This window comes from Cnephaeus nilssonii (assembly GCF_951640355.1).
Source record: "Cnephaeus nilssonii genome assembly, chromosome: 21".
In the NCBI taxonomy this organism is placed as follows: Eukaryota; Metazoa; Chordata; class Mammalia; order Chiroptera; family Vespertilionidae; genus Cnephaeus; species Cnephaeus nilssonii.
The window spans coordinates 13886081-13902754 of record NC_137092.1 but is presented as its reverse complement, the minus strand read 5'-3'; the positions used below and the strand labels follow the sequence as shown (position 1 = coordinate 13902754).

The window sequence follows — 16674 nt, the reverse complement described above, 5'->3', positions numbered from 1 at the left end:
AACTATTGCTTGGTCTGGGAGTCTGCGTATAGAATGGCTCGCTGGAGCGGCGCATGCGCATCATTAAGGCACTGCAAGATGGCTGCCAGCCACTTTGTGGAGCGTCAGTTCCCTGAGGAGTTAGTGCCCCAGCGGCTGCAGCCGCCAGAAAGTAACAGTGGCCGCCAAGTGGTGGGCGTTTCCGGCCCTGTTTTGTGAGCTGGGTAGCCTCAAGACACAGAGAGAGATCTCACTAGGGAGGAAAAGGCCGGGCGAGACGGGGCGGGGAAGCCCCCTCCCCCAACCTCTCAGTGTGACCAACTCCCTACTCCCCTCCCCGTTTTCCCTCCCAGCCCGCTACACGCCGAGGTGTTGCGCACGCGCAGAAATAATAGACGCGCCTCCGCGGCCCTACGGTCCTGCGGGCTCCTGCGCGCGCTTCTCGTGCTTGGGCCGTGATTGGTCAGATTGCCCCGCCATCACGGCCTCCCTCTGCTTTCTAGGTTGAGAAGGAAGAGAGGGGGGCGGGACCAAGCGGCGCGTGCGCGATACTGTTGCTGTCCCCTGGCTATTGCGTTGCAAAAAAAAAAAAAAAAATCCTGACTAGCCATCCTGGGGCCTTTTCTGTACTAGAGGACCTAAAGGAGAAAGATTTCTGCTACCGAAGGGGCAGTCGGGTAGTATTAAACTTCAGATATTAACGCCCGCCCTAAGAGGAGTGTGGGGATAGGGGCGGGGAAGGGCCTTAGCGTAGAGAGCCGGAGTGTAAAGCCATTGATTGGGGGGCCAGGCAGTTTTGAGAGGCTTTGCGGGACCCGTTTTTCTGCGTAATTCTTCCTTGGTTCCTGACCGGTTTAAACACAACCCCTTGAGCAATTCTGATAAACCTTCGAAACCCACAGCCCCTCCCTTTGAAGCGTGTCGGAGCCCCCAGCGTGCCCAGCAGCTGGTCCGCCCGTCCTCCCTCCGGAGGAGCCGAGCGCGTGCACCCTCCCCTCCCCCTGGCCGCCCTCCCCACCTACGGCTTTCACGCACTCTCAGTGATTGTTTTGCTCGCTCCCGCCGCCGCCGCCGCCGCCGCCGCCGCCGCCGCCGCCAGAGGAGCAGCAGCGCTTGTGCAAACCGGGAAGATGGCGGCCGGCGGCGGCGGAGGCAGCAGTAAGGCCTCCTCCTCGTCGGCCTCTTCGGCAGGGGCTCTGGAGTCCTCGTTGGATCGAAAATTCCAGTCGGTCACCAACACCATGGAATCTATTCAAGGCCTGTCGTCTTGGTGTATCGAGAACAAGAAACACCACGCTACTATCGTCTACCATTGGATGAAGTGGCTCCGGAGATGTGAGTGTTGGGGGTGCCGAGGGGGAAGGGGGAAGCCTGGGGCGGGGGGGAAATGAAGGAAATCATTGCGTGACCCGCTTGGGGTTTTCCCATGGAGCCACTGCCTTTGGCGGGGCTGTTCACGTATAAAGATCTGACCTGAGTGTTCCCAAACCCAGACTCCATTCCTAGCCAGGGTTTTTTTTCCCCCCTGAATTGCAGAAGGCTTCGCATTTCTCGGATATTTTCGCCACTGCCTTGGTGTGACCTTGGGCCGTGGGCCCCCGGTCTGTGGGGATTTCTGCAGGATACCCTTTCAGAGCCCTGCACGGTTTTGTGGACTTGGCTGAACCTTGACGGAAATTGTCGCGTCCGTTTGTTTCTCGGTAGAGGCCTGGACGTGTTAATGATGATTTCTGGTTTTCCCGGAGATAGACGGGCTCGGGCGTAAGCAGTGAGCAAACCCACCTATTTCGCTGGCATATGCCGGATCACGCTGTTCATCACGGACCTAAACTTGTGATGTGTAACAAGAAGGGCCTCATCTGGGTGCATGTTAAGTAACGTGAGTTCCACTTAGAGCTGAAGCGACTTACCTGGGAGGCTTCCCCGTGTTCGCTGCAGGGCTTCTTGGTACCGGCCGGAAACCACTGTCGTCAGTGTGATCAATGCTTTAAAATCACTTGGAAAAACAATTATATTTTTTTTTAAGGAATTGAGTTTGGTTTCATGTGTAATAATCAAATCAGGAAATCAGGAAGTGTGCTTTTTGGGGGGTGCTTTTTGAATAGGTAGTGCTTTCACCACTCCCCTGGTTATTACTTTTTTTTTGGTCTTCATTGGGGAGTTTTTCCGCTTTGCTGCTTTACTACAGAAAAGAGGTCTAGTCAACTGTCAGGAAGCATGGATTGTTTGCAGAAGGTGTCACATCTTGTAGGAGGAAGTGTGGAGAAGTCACTGTTGCTTCCTGCTAAGAAGAGAGGGTTCATCCTAAATCCATCTGTGTTTGAATTTTAGATCTTGGTTGCTTCCTGTCCGTAGCTTGTCACCAGTGATACCCATCATTCAGTTATTCTTATTCCACTTCAGCGATTGCTTATGTGGTGTTTTGATTTGTGTTTACCTTTTAGGGAGCAGATGGATGCAAAATCATAGGCCCAAGCTTAAAATAATTTGTACATATGAAGTTATTGTTGGGAGAGATGTTTTGTGGCTCTTTAAATAATATATGCTGAAAGGGTTGTAGAACCAAGATGGGGATTACCTATATTTATCAATAGCAGATCGAAGTTACTTTCTATATTTATCAATAGCAGATTGAAGTTACTTTCTTTTGAAGAGGTAAAATTAGAACATACAAAATCAAACATAAGTTATCAAAGACCCTCTCATATTAAATATCTGCTATGTGCCGAGCCCTCATCATTTATAGTATATCTATCTCATTACACCTTAAAACACCCTAAGAAGTAGATTTTTTAATCATTGATTTACAGATGGGGACACTAAGGCTCAGAAATGTTAAGTTGCTTAAGTTTACACAATAAAACGGTGGAGTTGGAATTTTGGCTACCATATCAGTTGACAAGGACCACATTTAACTTTGTAAAATATTTTCAGGATTATTCTTTAATGTACTTGGTATACCAGTGGTAGCAAGCAGTGCTCATCTGAGCTGAGGACTTCTTTTTCTTAAACATATTTTTCATGTTTTAAAACATTTTTACTAAATTATGAAAGTATTTAGCATTTTCTGTCTTTGGGCTCTGGCACTTTAACTGTATGGTTACATCATTTGCAAGAATAAATTGGTTTTCATCCCTGCCTTGTGGGATTACAGATGACAATTACAATATTTTTTCTAGGCAGCAATACTAGAGCCAGAATTTTTCTGCCTCTGCTGTTGTTGATATTGTATCTGAGTTTATTTCTTTTGTTAATATCTTAAGAAGGGACAAAAATGATTGCTCTAGGACAGGGGTGGGGAATGTCTGGCCCAGGGGCCCTATAAGGCCCTGGAAATCATTTGGTCTGCCCCTGCCAAGGCACTAGGGGTGAGTTAATTAAATGTTTTACCAAATATAGCAGGTTAATTTTTAAGTTGATAATTTTGTGTGGCCCGAGAATGATGTTATAAATATCCAAATGGCCCTTGGCGGAAAAAAAGGTTCCCTACCTCTGCTCTAGGAAGACTACTTATTTGAAGTGCATAATATATAGTTTATTTAGTTAAGCGCTTTTGGCTTTGTAAAACCCTGATTTTTGTTCCCTTGGCCTAGTGGAATGTAACTTAACTTTCTAAAATGGTTAAGGGTAATTTGTAGTAGTTTTGTATTTACAGTTGACCTTTGAACAACTCCCAGGTTAGGGATGCCAACCCCTGAGAAGTCAGAAAACTGTGTATAACTTTTGACTCTCCCAAAACTTAATTACTAAGAGTCTACTGTTGACTGGAAGCCTTACTGATTACATAAACAGTCGATTAACACATATTTTGTGTGTTATATGTACTAGTGTTACATACTGTATTCTGACGTGAAAAATGAGGTTCAATGCATAAGCTACTTTCATTGTGCCCTTCACCACTCTCCTGTCTCCCCTTAAACTCTAGTAAGGAGAGACAATAAATAAGTAAAATATTAAATATATTAGGAGGTGAGAATATTAGAAGTGCTGTAGAGAATATAAAATATAAAGCAAGGAAGGGGGGGATACAGAGTGTTAAGGGAGTTTGCAGATTTAAATTGGATGGTAAGGGAAGGTCTCACTGAGAAGAGATGTTTGAGAAAGAAGGTAAGGTATTAAACAATGAAGATATGAGGGTGTGAGAGAAAGAGTGTTCCAAGACAAAGAGGACAGAAAAATACAAAGATCTTGAGGTTAGAGTGTGCCTGCTAAGCTTAAGGAACAGCAAGAAAGCTTTTGTGGCTGGAAAGGAGTTAGTTAAAATGAGGATTAACAGATGAACTCAGAAATTATGGTGAGTGATGGTGAACGGAGAGGCAGATCACAAAGAGCTTTATAGATATTGTAAGGAGGTTTGGCTTTTATTCTGAATGAAATAGGGAGCCATTTGAGCAGCGGAGTGATGTGAACTGATTTGTGTTTTTGAAAAGGTCATTGGTTGCTGCAGAAATATGTATATCAATTAGGTGACTATAGTAGTAATCCTGGGGTCAGATGGTGGTTTAGACCAGGTTGTGGCCAGTTGAATTGATATGAAGTAATTTAATTCTAGATCTCTTCTTTATTTAATATTTTTTATTGATTTCAGAGAGGAAGGGAGAGGGGGAGAGAGATAGAAACATAATGATGAGAGAGAATCATTGATCTGCCTCCTGCACTGCACACCCCACACTGAGCATCAAGCCCACAAGCCTGTAACCCAGGGCATATGTCCGGGAATCGAACAGTGACCTCCAGGTTCACAGGTGGAATGGTCCACCATCCATCACCGAGCCATGCCAGCTGGGCTAATTCTAGATCTCTTTTGATGGTAGATCGTACTGGGTTTCTAGATGAATTAAATATGGGGTAAGAGAGGAGAGTAATAAAAAATGACTTTTTTTGCCTGAGGTATGCAACAGTCACCACAGGACAGGGTGTTAGTGTGTCTTTAGAGCCACCAGGCTGGAAGAGATCTACAGCATGCGCCACTTAATGGGGATGCATTCTGAGAAATGCATTGTTAGGTGATTTTGTCATTCTTCGAACATCATAGAGTGCACTTACACACACCAAGATGGTATATATCGCCTACTACACACCTAGACTACATGATAGAGCCCATTGCTCCTAGGTTACAAACCCCATACAGCATGGTACTGTACTGAATACTGTAGGCAACTGTAACACAGTGGTATTTGTATATCTAAACATAGAAAAGGTACTAAAATAGGGTATAAAATGGTTCACCTATATAGTGCACTTAGCATGAATGGAGCATGTAGGACTGGAAGTTGCTCTAAGTGACTGTTGAGTGAATGTGTACACTACTGTACAGTAAGGCTACACTGAACACTGTACTCTTAGGCTACACTAAATTTATAAAACAACACAAGATTAAATCAAGCACAAGAGAATGATGCAATCAAGAGAGTGGCAAACACCAGATCTGTGAGTCTTCTGCTGGCACAACAAGGCCTAATGTTTTACAGCAAACTTTTTTTAGTAAGTAGAAAGAGTGCACTCTAAAGATAAAAAGTGTAGTATAGTAGTAAATACATACACCAGTAACAAGGTTGTTTCTTACCATTTTTAAGTATTATGTACTATACATAATTATATGTGCTATTCTTTTATACAACTGGCAATGCAAGAGGTTTGTTTATACCAGCATCACCACAAAACAGGAATGAGGAATACGTAGCACTACGTTGTGATGGATACATCACTAGGCGATGGGAAACTTTCAGCTCTGTTATAATCTTGTGGGGCCACCTGTATGTGGCAGGTTGCTGTTGACCGAAGTGTTGTTATGTGGCCATGACTGCACTAGGGATTAAGTGTGGATAGAGAAGTAGGTGTAATAAGAAAGAATAATAAGAGTAGATAGATAAAAGGTTGAGAGAAGGCTCTGGGGCATTCTCGTATTTTAGATACCTCTGTCTATTTATTTGATCTGATGTGGTCTTGGCTTAGGTTCTTTTTGAGGTTCAAGGTAAACTTTGTCTCAGCTCCCCAAAGAAGTAGTATATCTATTTTGATCTCTTGCATATTTCTGCTCTTGGTTTAGGCTTTATGGCAAATTATAGCATAATTGGTCTTCTTCTTGCCCTTTGGATACCTAGGTCATATTTTTTTCATTCCATTATCCTAGGTTCATAGAGATGCAAATAATATTTTCCATGTTTCCTGACAATGTTTAAAAACATGGAAGCACCTTAGTTATACCGTATAATTATCGTAATGGTATATACTAAATGAGCCTTTTTACCTGTATTATGTGATTTTACAAGCCATTGTTATGTTCTTCATTTAGCTGCGTTGTCTGTCAAATGCAGAAGGGTGGTATTATATACATGGCTCTAGGTGGATCTGAAATAACATATAGAACATAATATTGCTATATAAGCTTATAGTAAACTAAATTATGTAACAGATAAACATTCTATTCTCATAACTCAAAAGTGTGAAACAATATTGACAAGCTTCACATGGTCCTGTGGTATGTAAATCTTAAAAAGAAAATTTCATTGGCAGTAGAATAATATTAATATTAAAATCTGCTCAAACAGGTCACCCCAAAATTAAAGTTTTATCTGCAGAGAAGGGGTATGTATGTGTGATTTCTTAGGAAGTAGAGGCTTACTAATTTTATTCAAGTCCAAAGAGGGTATGTGAGTTAGTTGTTTTAAAATTTCAACTATCAGATTATGTGAGGCCTTTTAATGTGTAGAAGGAGTTCAGAGACCCTAGTAAAATTTGTCAATAACTTAACACTATTGTACAAACCAGCTTGACTGAGTTTCTCATTTGTTTGTCAAGGAAACAAAAACGTAGTTGTTTTGTCTAATTATAGAGCACTGGAGAAATGTACATCTTGTAGAGAAAGTAGTAGAACCTAGTTCCTCCTTTTGGAAAAAGGCAAAAATTTCATCTGGGCTTTGGAACATAAAGTTTGTCTGGCTAAGATAAAGGCAGTTTAAAAAAATACCTCATTCTTTTTATTTTCTTAGAAACATTGAAATAGAGGCTCTTCGATGAAAGAAATTAAATGTATAGTATGCTGGGTTTAAATTTTTTGGTTGTGGCCTTCATTTTTTCCCTCATCTCTTCCTCTCTCCACTTTACTCTTTAGTGAATATGTAGTTTCACTTACTTTCACTGTATGGTTCTTTGGTATCCACTAGCAGAGGGAGAGTGAGTGAGCGAGTTTCTTTATTACCCTTTAGTAAAAGCTGCAGTGTTCTAGGGGGAAAGATCTTTTAATGTTAGGAGGTACAGCATTCCACATTTTATTTTTAAAAGACCAGAACGGATACCAAGCTGTTTGATAGTTTTAAAAACTATAGCATAAAGCAGTATTTTAAAATGATGATCTCTTGTGTCCAGGAGACAGTCAGCGTTACTTGAGTTATTGAAATGTATAGTGTCTTCCTGTGTCCAAAGACAGCATTTAGAAAATGAATTCAGGAATATTGAAAGCTTGCTTATGTAAAACTCTGTATTGGATGCTGAAAATTATAAGAAACTTAACATTTAGTAACTAAGATAGGAATTGAATAAAAATAATTGGTTCTGGGAAGTGTGATAGTATGCATTTTTATATGCTGTAACACTTTTTAAAAAAAAGTATTTTATTGATTTTTCACAGAGAGGAAGGAAGAGGGATAGAGAGTTAGAAACATAAAAGAGAGAGAGACATCGACCAGCTGCCTCCTGCACACCTCCTACTGGGGATGTGCCTGCAACCAATGTACATGCCCTTGACCGGAATCGAACCTGGGACCCTCCAGTCCACAGACCGACGCTCTATCCACTGAGCCAAACCAGTTTCGGCTGCTGTAACACTTTAAAAGAGGTATCACTTTTTGGTTGGAGTGAAAGTATTCACTGAGTTTTTTTTACTAGGTATCATACATATATTACCTCTAAACCCGACATTAGCTCTGTAAGATATGAGTTATCCCCACTTAAAAATTTTATAAGCTGGGGCTCACGGAGGAAACTCAGAAAATTTATAGCATAGGAAAAGGAAACTACCTGGTTTCAGAGTGGCTAAGCATAAGTTTAATTTTTAAAAAAATGTAGGCAGAAGGTGAGAGTGGGAGAAAGAAAAGAAATAATAGATTCAAAGCCTCTGTTGCTTACAAATACTTTATTATTTAACAGTATTCTTTATTAAATTTCTAGTCATTAATGCAGTTAACTTCACAAACATATCACTAATAGATTTAATAATAAATAGTTAACATTTACTGAGTTCTTATGTGATCTCATTTAATATAACAATTCATGAAGTAAATTTTTATTACTTAATAAGTCTATTAGTGATATATATGTAAAATTACACTGGTGACAGGGAAAATAATGAAGAAATATTATAAATGGTAATAAGGGAAGTACTTAAAGGCTTAGTGACGTAAATTGTTCAAGGTACACAGCAAGTGAACAGTAGAGCCAGGATTCAAATCTAAGCAGTCTTTACTCCAGAGTCTACTCTCTACCACTGTGCTAGACTGCTTCCAATTTCTTTCAAAGTTTATTGGTATTTTGTATTGTTCCATATGTAGTGAGTGTGATGTATATAGTATGATGGTTCCCAAACAGCCTTATGCCTATTTTTTTCCAGCTTTATTGAGATAGAATTGACATCTCAATAATCACGATACAACATGATTATTTGATACACGTATATATTGCAAAATGATTACCACAATAAGGTTATCACCTTATAAATTAATTTGTGTTAGAGAACGTTTAAAGATCTAGGAACTTTCAAGCATATCATACCGTATTTTAACTATAGTCGCCATATTGTACATTAGATCCCCAGAACTTACTCATCTAATAACTGGAAGTTTGTATCCTTTGATCAACATCTCCCCCCTCCCTAGTCCCCGGCAACCACCATTATACTCTCTGTTTCTTTGAGTTTGTGTGCCTGTGCATTTCAATGATTTCAAAGAGGTTTTTAGTATAAGTAGAATTTGATAGAACTTTTTAACCAGTTGTATGTTGGGAATGGAAGTTAGAGGAAAATTTGAAAGATGGATTCTATGGATTCTGTCTTGGGTGACAGAATTGGGGAGGAAGAGATAGATAATGAAAGCAGATTTGAACATATGGAGTTGGAGTGTTTAGAGGGCATCTGAGAAGAGTTGTTTAGTAGATAATTAGCCTTTTAGTGTATATAATCCTCATATTGGCTAATATTTATGGACAGTTATGTACCTGATGCTATCCTAGGCACTTCACATGTATTATGTCATGTAATCTTGACAATAACTTTTGAATATGTAGTTATTATTATTATCCCATAGAGTAGATAAGGGAAGAAGTGTTTTGAAAAGGTCATGCAGTTGGAAATAGGGGCTGGGCTTTGAAACTAGGTCTGACTGGCTTAATAAATGTTCTTGCCCTGCTGGCATGGCTCAGTGTTGAGCATCGAACTATGAACCAGAAATAGTATAGAGAGTTGTCATATACCCTGTACCCAGTTTTTCTTTTTTAATGTTTTTTTTTCATTTTTAATAAATCTTTATTGTTCAGATTATTACAGTTGTTCCTCTTTTCCCCCCCCCAGAGCTCCCCTCCACCCGGTTCCCACCCCTCCCTCTGCCCTTACCCCCCCCCCCCACTGTCCTCATCCATAGGTGTACGATTTTTGTCCAGTCTCTTCCTGCACCCCCCACACCCCTTTCCCCCCGAGAATTGTCAGTCCACTCCCTTTCTATGCCCCTGATTCTATTATATTCACCAGTTTATTCTGTTCATCAGATTTTTTATTCACTTGATTTTTAGATTAACTTGTTGATAAGATATGTATTTGTTGTTCATAATTTTTATCTTTACCCTTTTCTCCTTCTTCCTCTTCTTAAAGAATACCTTTCAGCATTTCATATAATACTGGTTTGGTGGTGATGAACTCCTTTAGCTTTGTCTTATCTGTGAAGCTCTTTATCTGACCTTCAATTCTGAATGATAGCTTTGCTGAGTAGAGTAATCTTGGTTGTAGGTTCTTGCTATTCATCACTTTGACTATTTCTTGCCACTCCCTTCTAGCCTGCATAGTTTCTGTTGAGAAATCAGCTGACAATCATATGGGTGCTCCCTTGTAGGTAGGTAACTGTTTTTCTCTTGCTGCTTTTAATATTCTCTCTTTGTCTTTTGCTCTTGGCATTTTAATTATGATGTGTCTTGGTGTGGTCCTCTTTGGATTCCTTTTGTTTGGGGTTCTCTGCGCTTCCTGGACTTGTAAGTCTGTTTCTTTCACCAGGTGGGGGAAGTTTTTTGTCATTATTTCTTCAAATAAGTTTTCAGTATCTTGCTCTCTCTCTTCTTCTGGCACCCCCATAATTCTGATGTTGGTATGCTTGAAGTTGTCCCAGAGGCTCCTTACACTATCTTCATATTTTTGGATTCTTTTTTCTTTTTGCTTTTCCGGTAGGGTGGTTTTTGCTTCTTTGTATTTCAAATCTTTGACTTGGTTCTTGAGATCCTCTAGTCTGCTGTTGAATCTTTGTATATTATTTTTTATTTCAGTCAGTGTATGCTTAATTTCTAGTTGGTCCTTTTTCATATCCTCGAGGGTCTCGCTAAATTTATTGGCTTTTTCTAGAAAATTCTTGAAAAACCTTATAATCGTGGTTTTGAACTCTATATCCAGTCGTTTGCTTTCCTCCATTTCTTTCATTTGTGACCTGTTTCTTTGTATCCGCATTTTGGCTGCTTCCCTGAGTTGATAGAATGGCTTTGTGTGCGAGGTGTCCTATAGGGCCCAGTGGCTCAGCCTCCCCAGTTACCTGAGGTGGACACTCTTGGTGCACCCTTTTGTGGGCTGTGTGCACAGCCTTGTAGTCAAGCCTTGATTGTTGTTGGTATACCTGGGAGGAATTGACCTCCAGGCCAATTGGCTGTGAGGATCAGTTGTGTCTACTCTGGGAGAACTTCTGTGCTGGAGATACCCTTATGAGACAAGAATTGCTTCAATGGGGCTTTGGTGTTCACTGAGTCTGCCCCCTGAGTGTGTCCCTTATGGATCTGAGGAGTTGTAATCTGGATGGTCCCACTCTGATCCCTGGGTACACTGGCTCTTGGATCTCCAAGGAGGTGCTGATTTAGCCTCTGCCTGAGGCCACTGAGCAGGAGCTACGGAGAGATCTGCAGATTTCTCTTCTTTGTTTGGGTTTTGGAGGTGCCCAGATGAGGCCCGGCTGTGAAGCAATACAAGCTGCTGTGGGGCCTTGGGCCTTCTTTTGGATGTTCTGGGTCTCACTGGCTCAGCTGCAGTTTGTTGGGTAAGTTTAGAATTCAAAGGACCAGGTCATTCATATGCAAAAGCCTCTGCGCTCAGCTTGGATGGGGCAGGATCTCAGGGCGGAGCAAACAGCAATGGCTTCCCATCAGCCCTGCCCTAAGAGGCCCCTGGTCTCAGTGTCCCGTGGTAATCTCAAGCACCTCTGAGAGAAAGCCGCCCTCGAGTTTCGCCCGCTGCCAGACAGTCCAGTTTCTCCCCGTATGAGTCTGGGTCCCCAGAGTCTCGCCCGGAACTGGAGTTCAGAGCAGTCGGGAGCTTGTGTCTCCCTCCTGATTGAGAAAGCCAGCCGCGTCCTCAGTTGCCAGCCCTCTCCGCACGTGCGCCTCCGTACCTCTGCCTTCCGCAGCTCCTCTGAGTCTCAGTGTGCTTTTCTCTTTCCTTCTAGTTGTAGAACTTCCACTCAGCCAGCCTTCCTGTGGTTCTGGATGATGTCCGTTTTGTCCTTTAGTTGTAGTTTTGAAATTGTTGTGTGAGGCAGCAGTTTAGGTGTTTACCTATGCCGCCATCTTGGTTTTCTTCCCGTTTTTCTTGTTATTAATATCTTAAATTAATTAGTGTGGTGCATTTGTTACAACAAATGAACTAATATTGATATATGTATAATTATTAACTAGAGTTCATACTTTATTTGTGGATTTCCTTAATTTTTTTGCCTAGTCATCATGTCTCTTTTTTGACTAACAGTTTTGAGAAGTACTGATCAGATATTTTGTAGAATGTCCCTTAATATGGGTTTGTCTGATTCTTTTTTCTTCATGATTGGGTTATAGGTTCCTGTGAAGAAGTAAAGTGCCATTTTTATTACATCATATCAAGGGTAACTACCAGCATGACTTATCACCCATGATGCTAATGTTGATCACTGGGTAAGGCAGTGTTCGTTAGGTTTCTTCACTGTAAAGTTACTTCTCCCTCTCCTTCATCATACTGGACACTTTGGAAAGAGGTCACTGTGCATAGTACACACTTAAGAAGTGGGAAGTTATGCTCCACCTCCTTGAGGGGGTAGTATCAATGTAAATTATTTAAATTCTTCTGTATGGAAGGTTATAAGCATATTTTTAAATGTTTTTATTCATTTTTAGATAGAGAGAAAGGGAGAGGATAATACATCCTTAAAAAGCTCCTTTACTTCTTTTTTAGCATACACTAGTAATGCATTAAAAATATGCTTATGCCTGGCTGGTGTGTCTCAGTGGATTGAGCATCATCCCATGAACTAAGAGGTCTTGGGTTGGATTCTGGTCAGGACACATGCCCAGGTTGTGGGCTCGATCCCCAGTAGGGAGTGTGCAGGAGACAGCCATTCGATGTCTCTCTCTTATTGATGTTTCTATCTCTCTATCCCTCTCCCTTTCTCTATAAAATTAATAAAAACATTAAAAAAAAAGACTAAGCAGATGAAGTATTTATGCATTTACTTTGGTAGCTCACAGTGAGTCAGGGTTAGAGAAGATCTTTTGGACGGTAATTTCTAGATATGAGCCAGTCAGTTTAAGAAAATAAAAAACTAAGGGTGCTGAAAAAGGATTGTTTATATTGCCAGCTAAGGGACATTAAATTTGTTATTATCATTTCATAAAGGTATTTTAATAGAAAAGTAGGAAGAAGATAATAAGGAATAATCCCTTAGTGTGGATACATTTTACTTTAGGAAAAATAAGCTGTGTCCTTACTTTTTTCATTTCTCTACAAACCAGTAGAAATTTTATTAAAGGCCAAAACCAGAATTTGGGAACAACTGCCAAAGACCATACTGCTTCTTGGAATTTTTTCTCTTTTTAAAATTATTGATTGATTGGTTGATTGATATGAGAGAGAGGAAGGCAGAGAGAAACATTGATTTGTTGTTCTATTTATTTATGCATTAATTAGTTGATTCTTTCTTGTATATGTCCTGACTGTAGATGGAACCTGCAACCTTGGCATCTAATCAACTGAGCTACCTGGCCAGGGTGAAATTTTTCTTTACTTATTAGATAGATTGAGAAAAAAGTCAAGGAATGGTATCCGACTGTGACAACTAATTGTGACTTTAAATAAGTTTTATGGAAACCAATTCTTTTAAGTCTTTTGTAAATGTATAATTTTACAACTCCTGATCTCAGATATGCTTTGTTCTTATTGATGGTGGAATTGATTTTGAAATGTCACCTGATACTTTGGTTAATATATTGTGGTTTTTAAAAATACATATATTTTTATTGATTTAAGAGAGGAAGGGAGAGAGAGAGGTAGAAATATTAATGATGAGAGAGAATCATTGATCAGCTGCCGCCTGCACGCCCCCCTACTGGGGATGGAGCCTGCAACCCGGGCATGTGCCCTGACCGGGAATCAAACCGTGACCTCCTGGTTCATAGGTTGACGCTCAACCACTGAGCCACGCAGGCCAGGCAATATATTGTTTTCTTACAAGTTATCCTTTCTGCACTTTGCAGCATCTCTCTTCCTATCTATTAGAGAAGTATAAGGTGTGGAGAGGTAGATTATCATGTTATACATTTAAGCATATAATTACCAGGGTAAATTTGTTAAAAGAATCAATATGATGTGTTCTAAATGCTCAGTGGGATGTTTTGGGAATTAATTTGTTTGAATCAGCCACACTAGCATTTCTCTTCATTGATGTACTTAATAAATAGTTGTCTTGTGCCAATACTTATTGAAGATGAAAAGGAATAATCTGCTGGGTTTTTTTGCCTCAAGTTAGACCAGGGCAGACAGGTGGTCAACAAAATACATATTAGCAAGTAGTTCGTAGATAATCAGCATCATTGAAGATAGAAAACATTTTACATTCCACTCAAGGAGAAGCTAAGGTGTGAAACACTACATGATCCTATATAATAAAAGCCTAATATGCTAAGTGTCCAATCGTTAGTTCAACCGTTTGACCAGTTGCTATGACACGCACTGACCACCAGGGGGTAGACACTCCGACTGGTAGGTTAGCTTGCTGCTGGGGTCTGGCCGATTGGAACTGGGCGAGACGGGTCGTACACACCCTGAAGCCCTCCCATGGTCCCTCCCCGGACCTGATCATGCACCGGTGGGGTCCCTGTGCCTGGCCTGCTCCCTCTCGCAATCTGGGACCCCTGGGGGGAGTGTTGGAGAGCTGGTTTCAGCCTAATCTCCACAGGCAGACCGAGGGACCCCACTGGTGCATGAATACATGCACCAGGTATCTAGTATTAAATATAAGAGCAGTATGAGTTCAGAGTAAAGAAAAATGGAAGTGGTTTAAAAAGTTTTCATTAAGGACTAGGGATTTGCCTTGGGTTTGTTTATTTTTTAAATTGATTTCAGAGAGGGAGAGAGAGGGCTTTGTATTATACATGAATAGAGTTTTGGTTATAATCAACTTTTAAAAATATTTTGTTAATTAAAGATATGTGCATAGTTATTCGGCATAATAAATTAAATAACTCATGTAAATCTCTGTACTTAGTATTACTGTAGGTCAACCATTTCTGAGTACCAGGTGTACCGGTTAATAATGTGGATTTTGTTATCAAAACACGATAATTTCAAGAGAAACATCAAAAGTGCTTTATTCAAAGTAATGTCCATTGCTAGATTTTCCCCATCTTTCAGGTAATTTGTGGATACCTTCCCAATAGAACTTTTCTTGTTTTGAGGCAAACCATTCAGAGACCCAGTTTTCCATTTCTTTGTAAATTTTGAAGTGCTGCTCAGAAAGTGCGTGTGCCATCGATCGGAACAAGTGGTAATCTGAAGGAGCAAGGTCTGGTGAATACAGCGGGTGGGTTCATACTTCCCAGGCAAGATCTTTTAACGTGTCTTTAACTGGTTTTGATGTGTGTGATGGTGCATTATCATGAAGCAAAATTACTTTGTCGTGTCTTCTGGCACATTCTGGTGGTTTTACGACCAAACTGTGGTTCAACTTGATTATTTGTTATCAGTAGCGATAAGTATAAGTATTAACGGTTTCACCTGGTTTTAGAAGCTCATAATACACCACACCTTCCTGATCCCACCAAACGCAGAGCATTGTCTTCTCTCAGAAGCAATTTGGCCTTGCAGTCGAAGTTGATGGTTGACCTGGATCAACCCATGATTTTGTTCATTTGGGATTCTCAAAATAAATCCACTTTTCATCACCAGTCACAATTCGGTGCAAAAAAGGCTTTCTTTTGTGCTGTGGAAGTAACGTTTTACTGATGACTTCGGTTTTCCATTTGTCTTTCGTTCAGTTGATGTGGCAACCATTTTCCTTCCTTTAAAATCTTTCCCATTGCTTGTAAACGATCGGAAATTGTTTGCTGAGCAACGTTTAATCTTTCTGCAAGTTGTTTTTGAGTTTGACACGCATCTTCATCCAATAATGCTTGTAATTGTTGGTCTTCAAATTTTTTCAGTTGACCTAGACGCTCTTTGTCTTTCAAATCTAAATCATCACTTTAAAGTGTTTAAACCAGTGTTCACAAGTATCTTGAGATGGAGCATGTTCACCATAAGCTTCCCGAAGTATACACTAACTTTCAGCAGCACTTCAAAATAAAGTAATGAATTAAAACTTCCCGCAAATGCTCCTTTTTTGGCACAAAATTCAACATTTTATATATATATATATATATATATATATATATTTTATTGATTCTTTACAGAGAGGAAGGGAGAAGGATAGAGAGTTAGAAACATCGATGAGAGAAACATCAATCAGCTGCCTCCTGCACAACCCCCACTGGGGATGTGCCCACAACCAAGGTACATGCCCTTGACTAAAATCAAACCCGGGACCTTTCAGTCCACAGGCCGACGCCCTATCCACTGAGCCAAACCTGTTTTGGCCAAAATTCAACATTTTTAAGCGTAAAAATATCTATGATGTTAACACCTTCAGAAAATTGGACATATGAAGCTTTGAAGCTTGTTGTCAATACAACAAAATAGCATACATATCAAGTCGCATATATATCTCATATGTGTAACTGCATCTGTTGAAAAAAATCCTCATTATTAATCGGTACACCTGGTACATCTGAAAAGAAAGTTGGTTTGAAGCTCTAAGAGTTTTTTGAAGACTAGGTTTTCCAAGTGATTGGGCCTCTGATGTTTTTGGCAGCTTAAATGCTTCACATGCTTCCTGGGATTGGAGGAGCTAAGAATCATAGAGCCCTTTTTCTCCCCATTTTCAGAGGCCAAAGTTAAAGAGGATGAAACTATTGTCATACATGGATTAATTTCAATAGATGGCATTCTCTGCTCATATTCACCTCATATATACTAACTTGGAGGGAAAAATGGGAAGAAACAACTTTGAATAAATTGCTCTGTGTAACAGATACTTAACATATCCAAAATGCCTTTTGAGCGATTATATTTATTTTAAGACTAGAGGCCCGGTGCATGAAATTCATGCACGGGGGATA

General features: G+C 40.4%; 1 protein-coding gene across 4 annotated transcripts in view; it reads left to right on the top strand.

The window, feature by feature from the left end:
- The first annotated feature begins 578 nt into the window (after positions 1-578).
- RPRD2 (regulation of nuclear pre-mRNA domain containing 2) overlaps positions 579-16674 on the top strand; it is a 71160-nt gene continuing 55064 nt past the window's right edge. For 2 of the 4 annotated variants that reach the window (XM_079761758.1, XM_079761757.1), the window contains exon 1: positions 579-1314. In XM_079761758.1, the coding sequence (XP_079617884.1) occupies positions 1110-1314 (205 nt within the window). In that variant the 5' untranslated portion in view covers positions 579-1109. The remainder of the gene's footprint in view (positions 1315-16674) is intronic. The other 2 variants (XM_079761760.1, XM_079761759.1) reach the window with 1 other exon arrangement.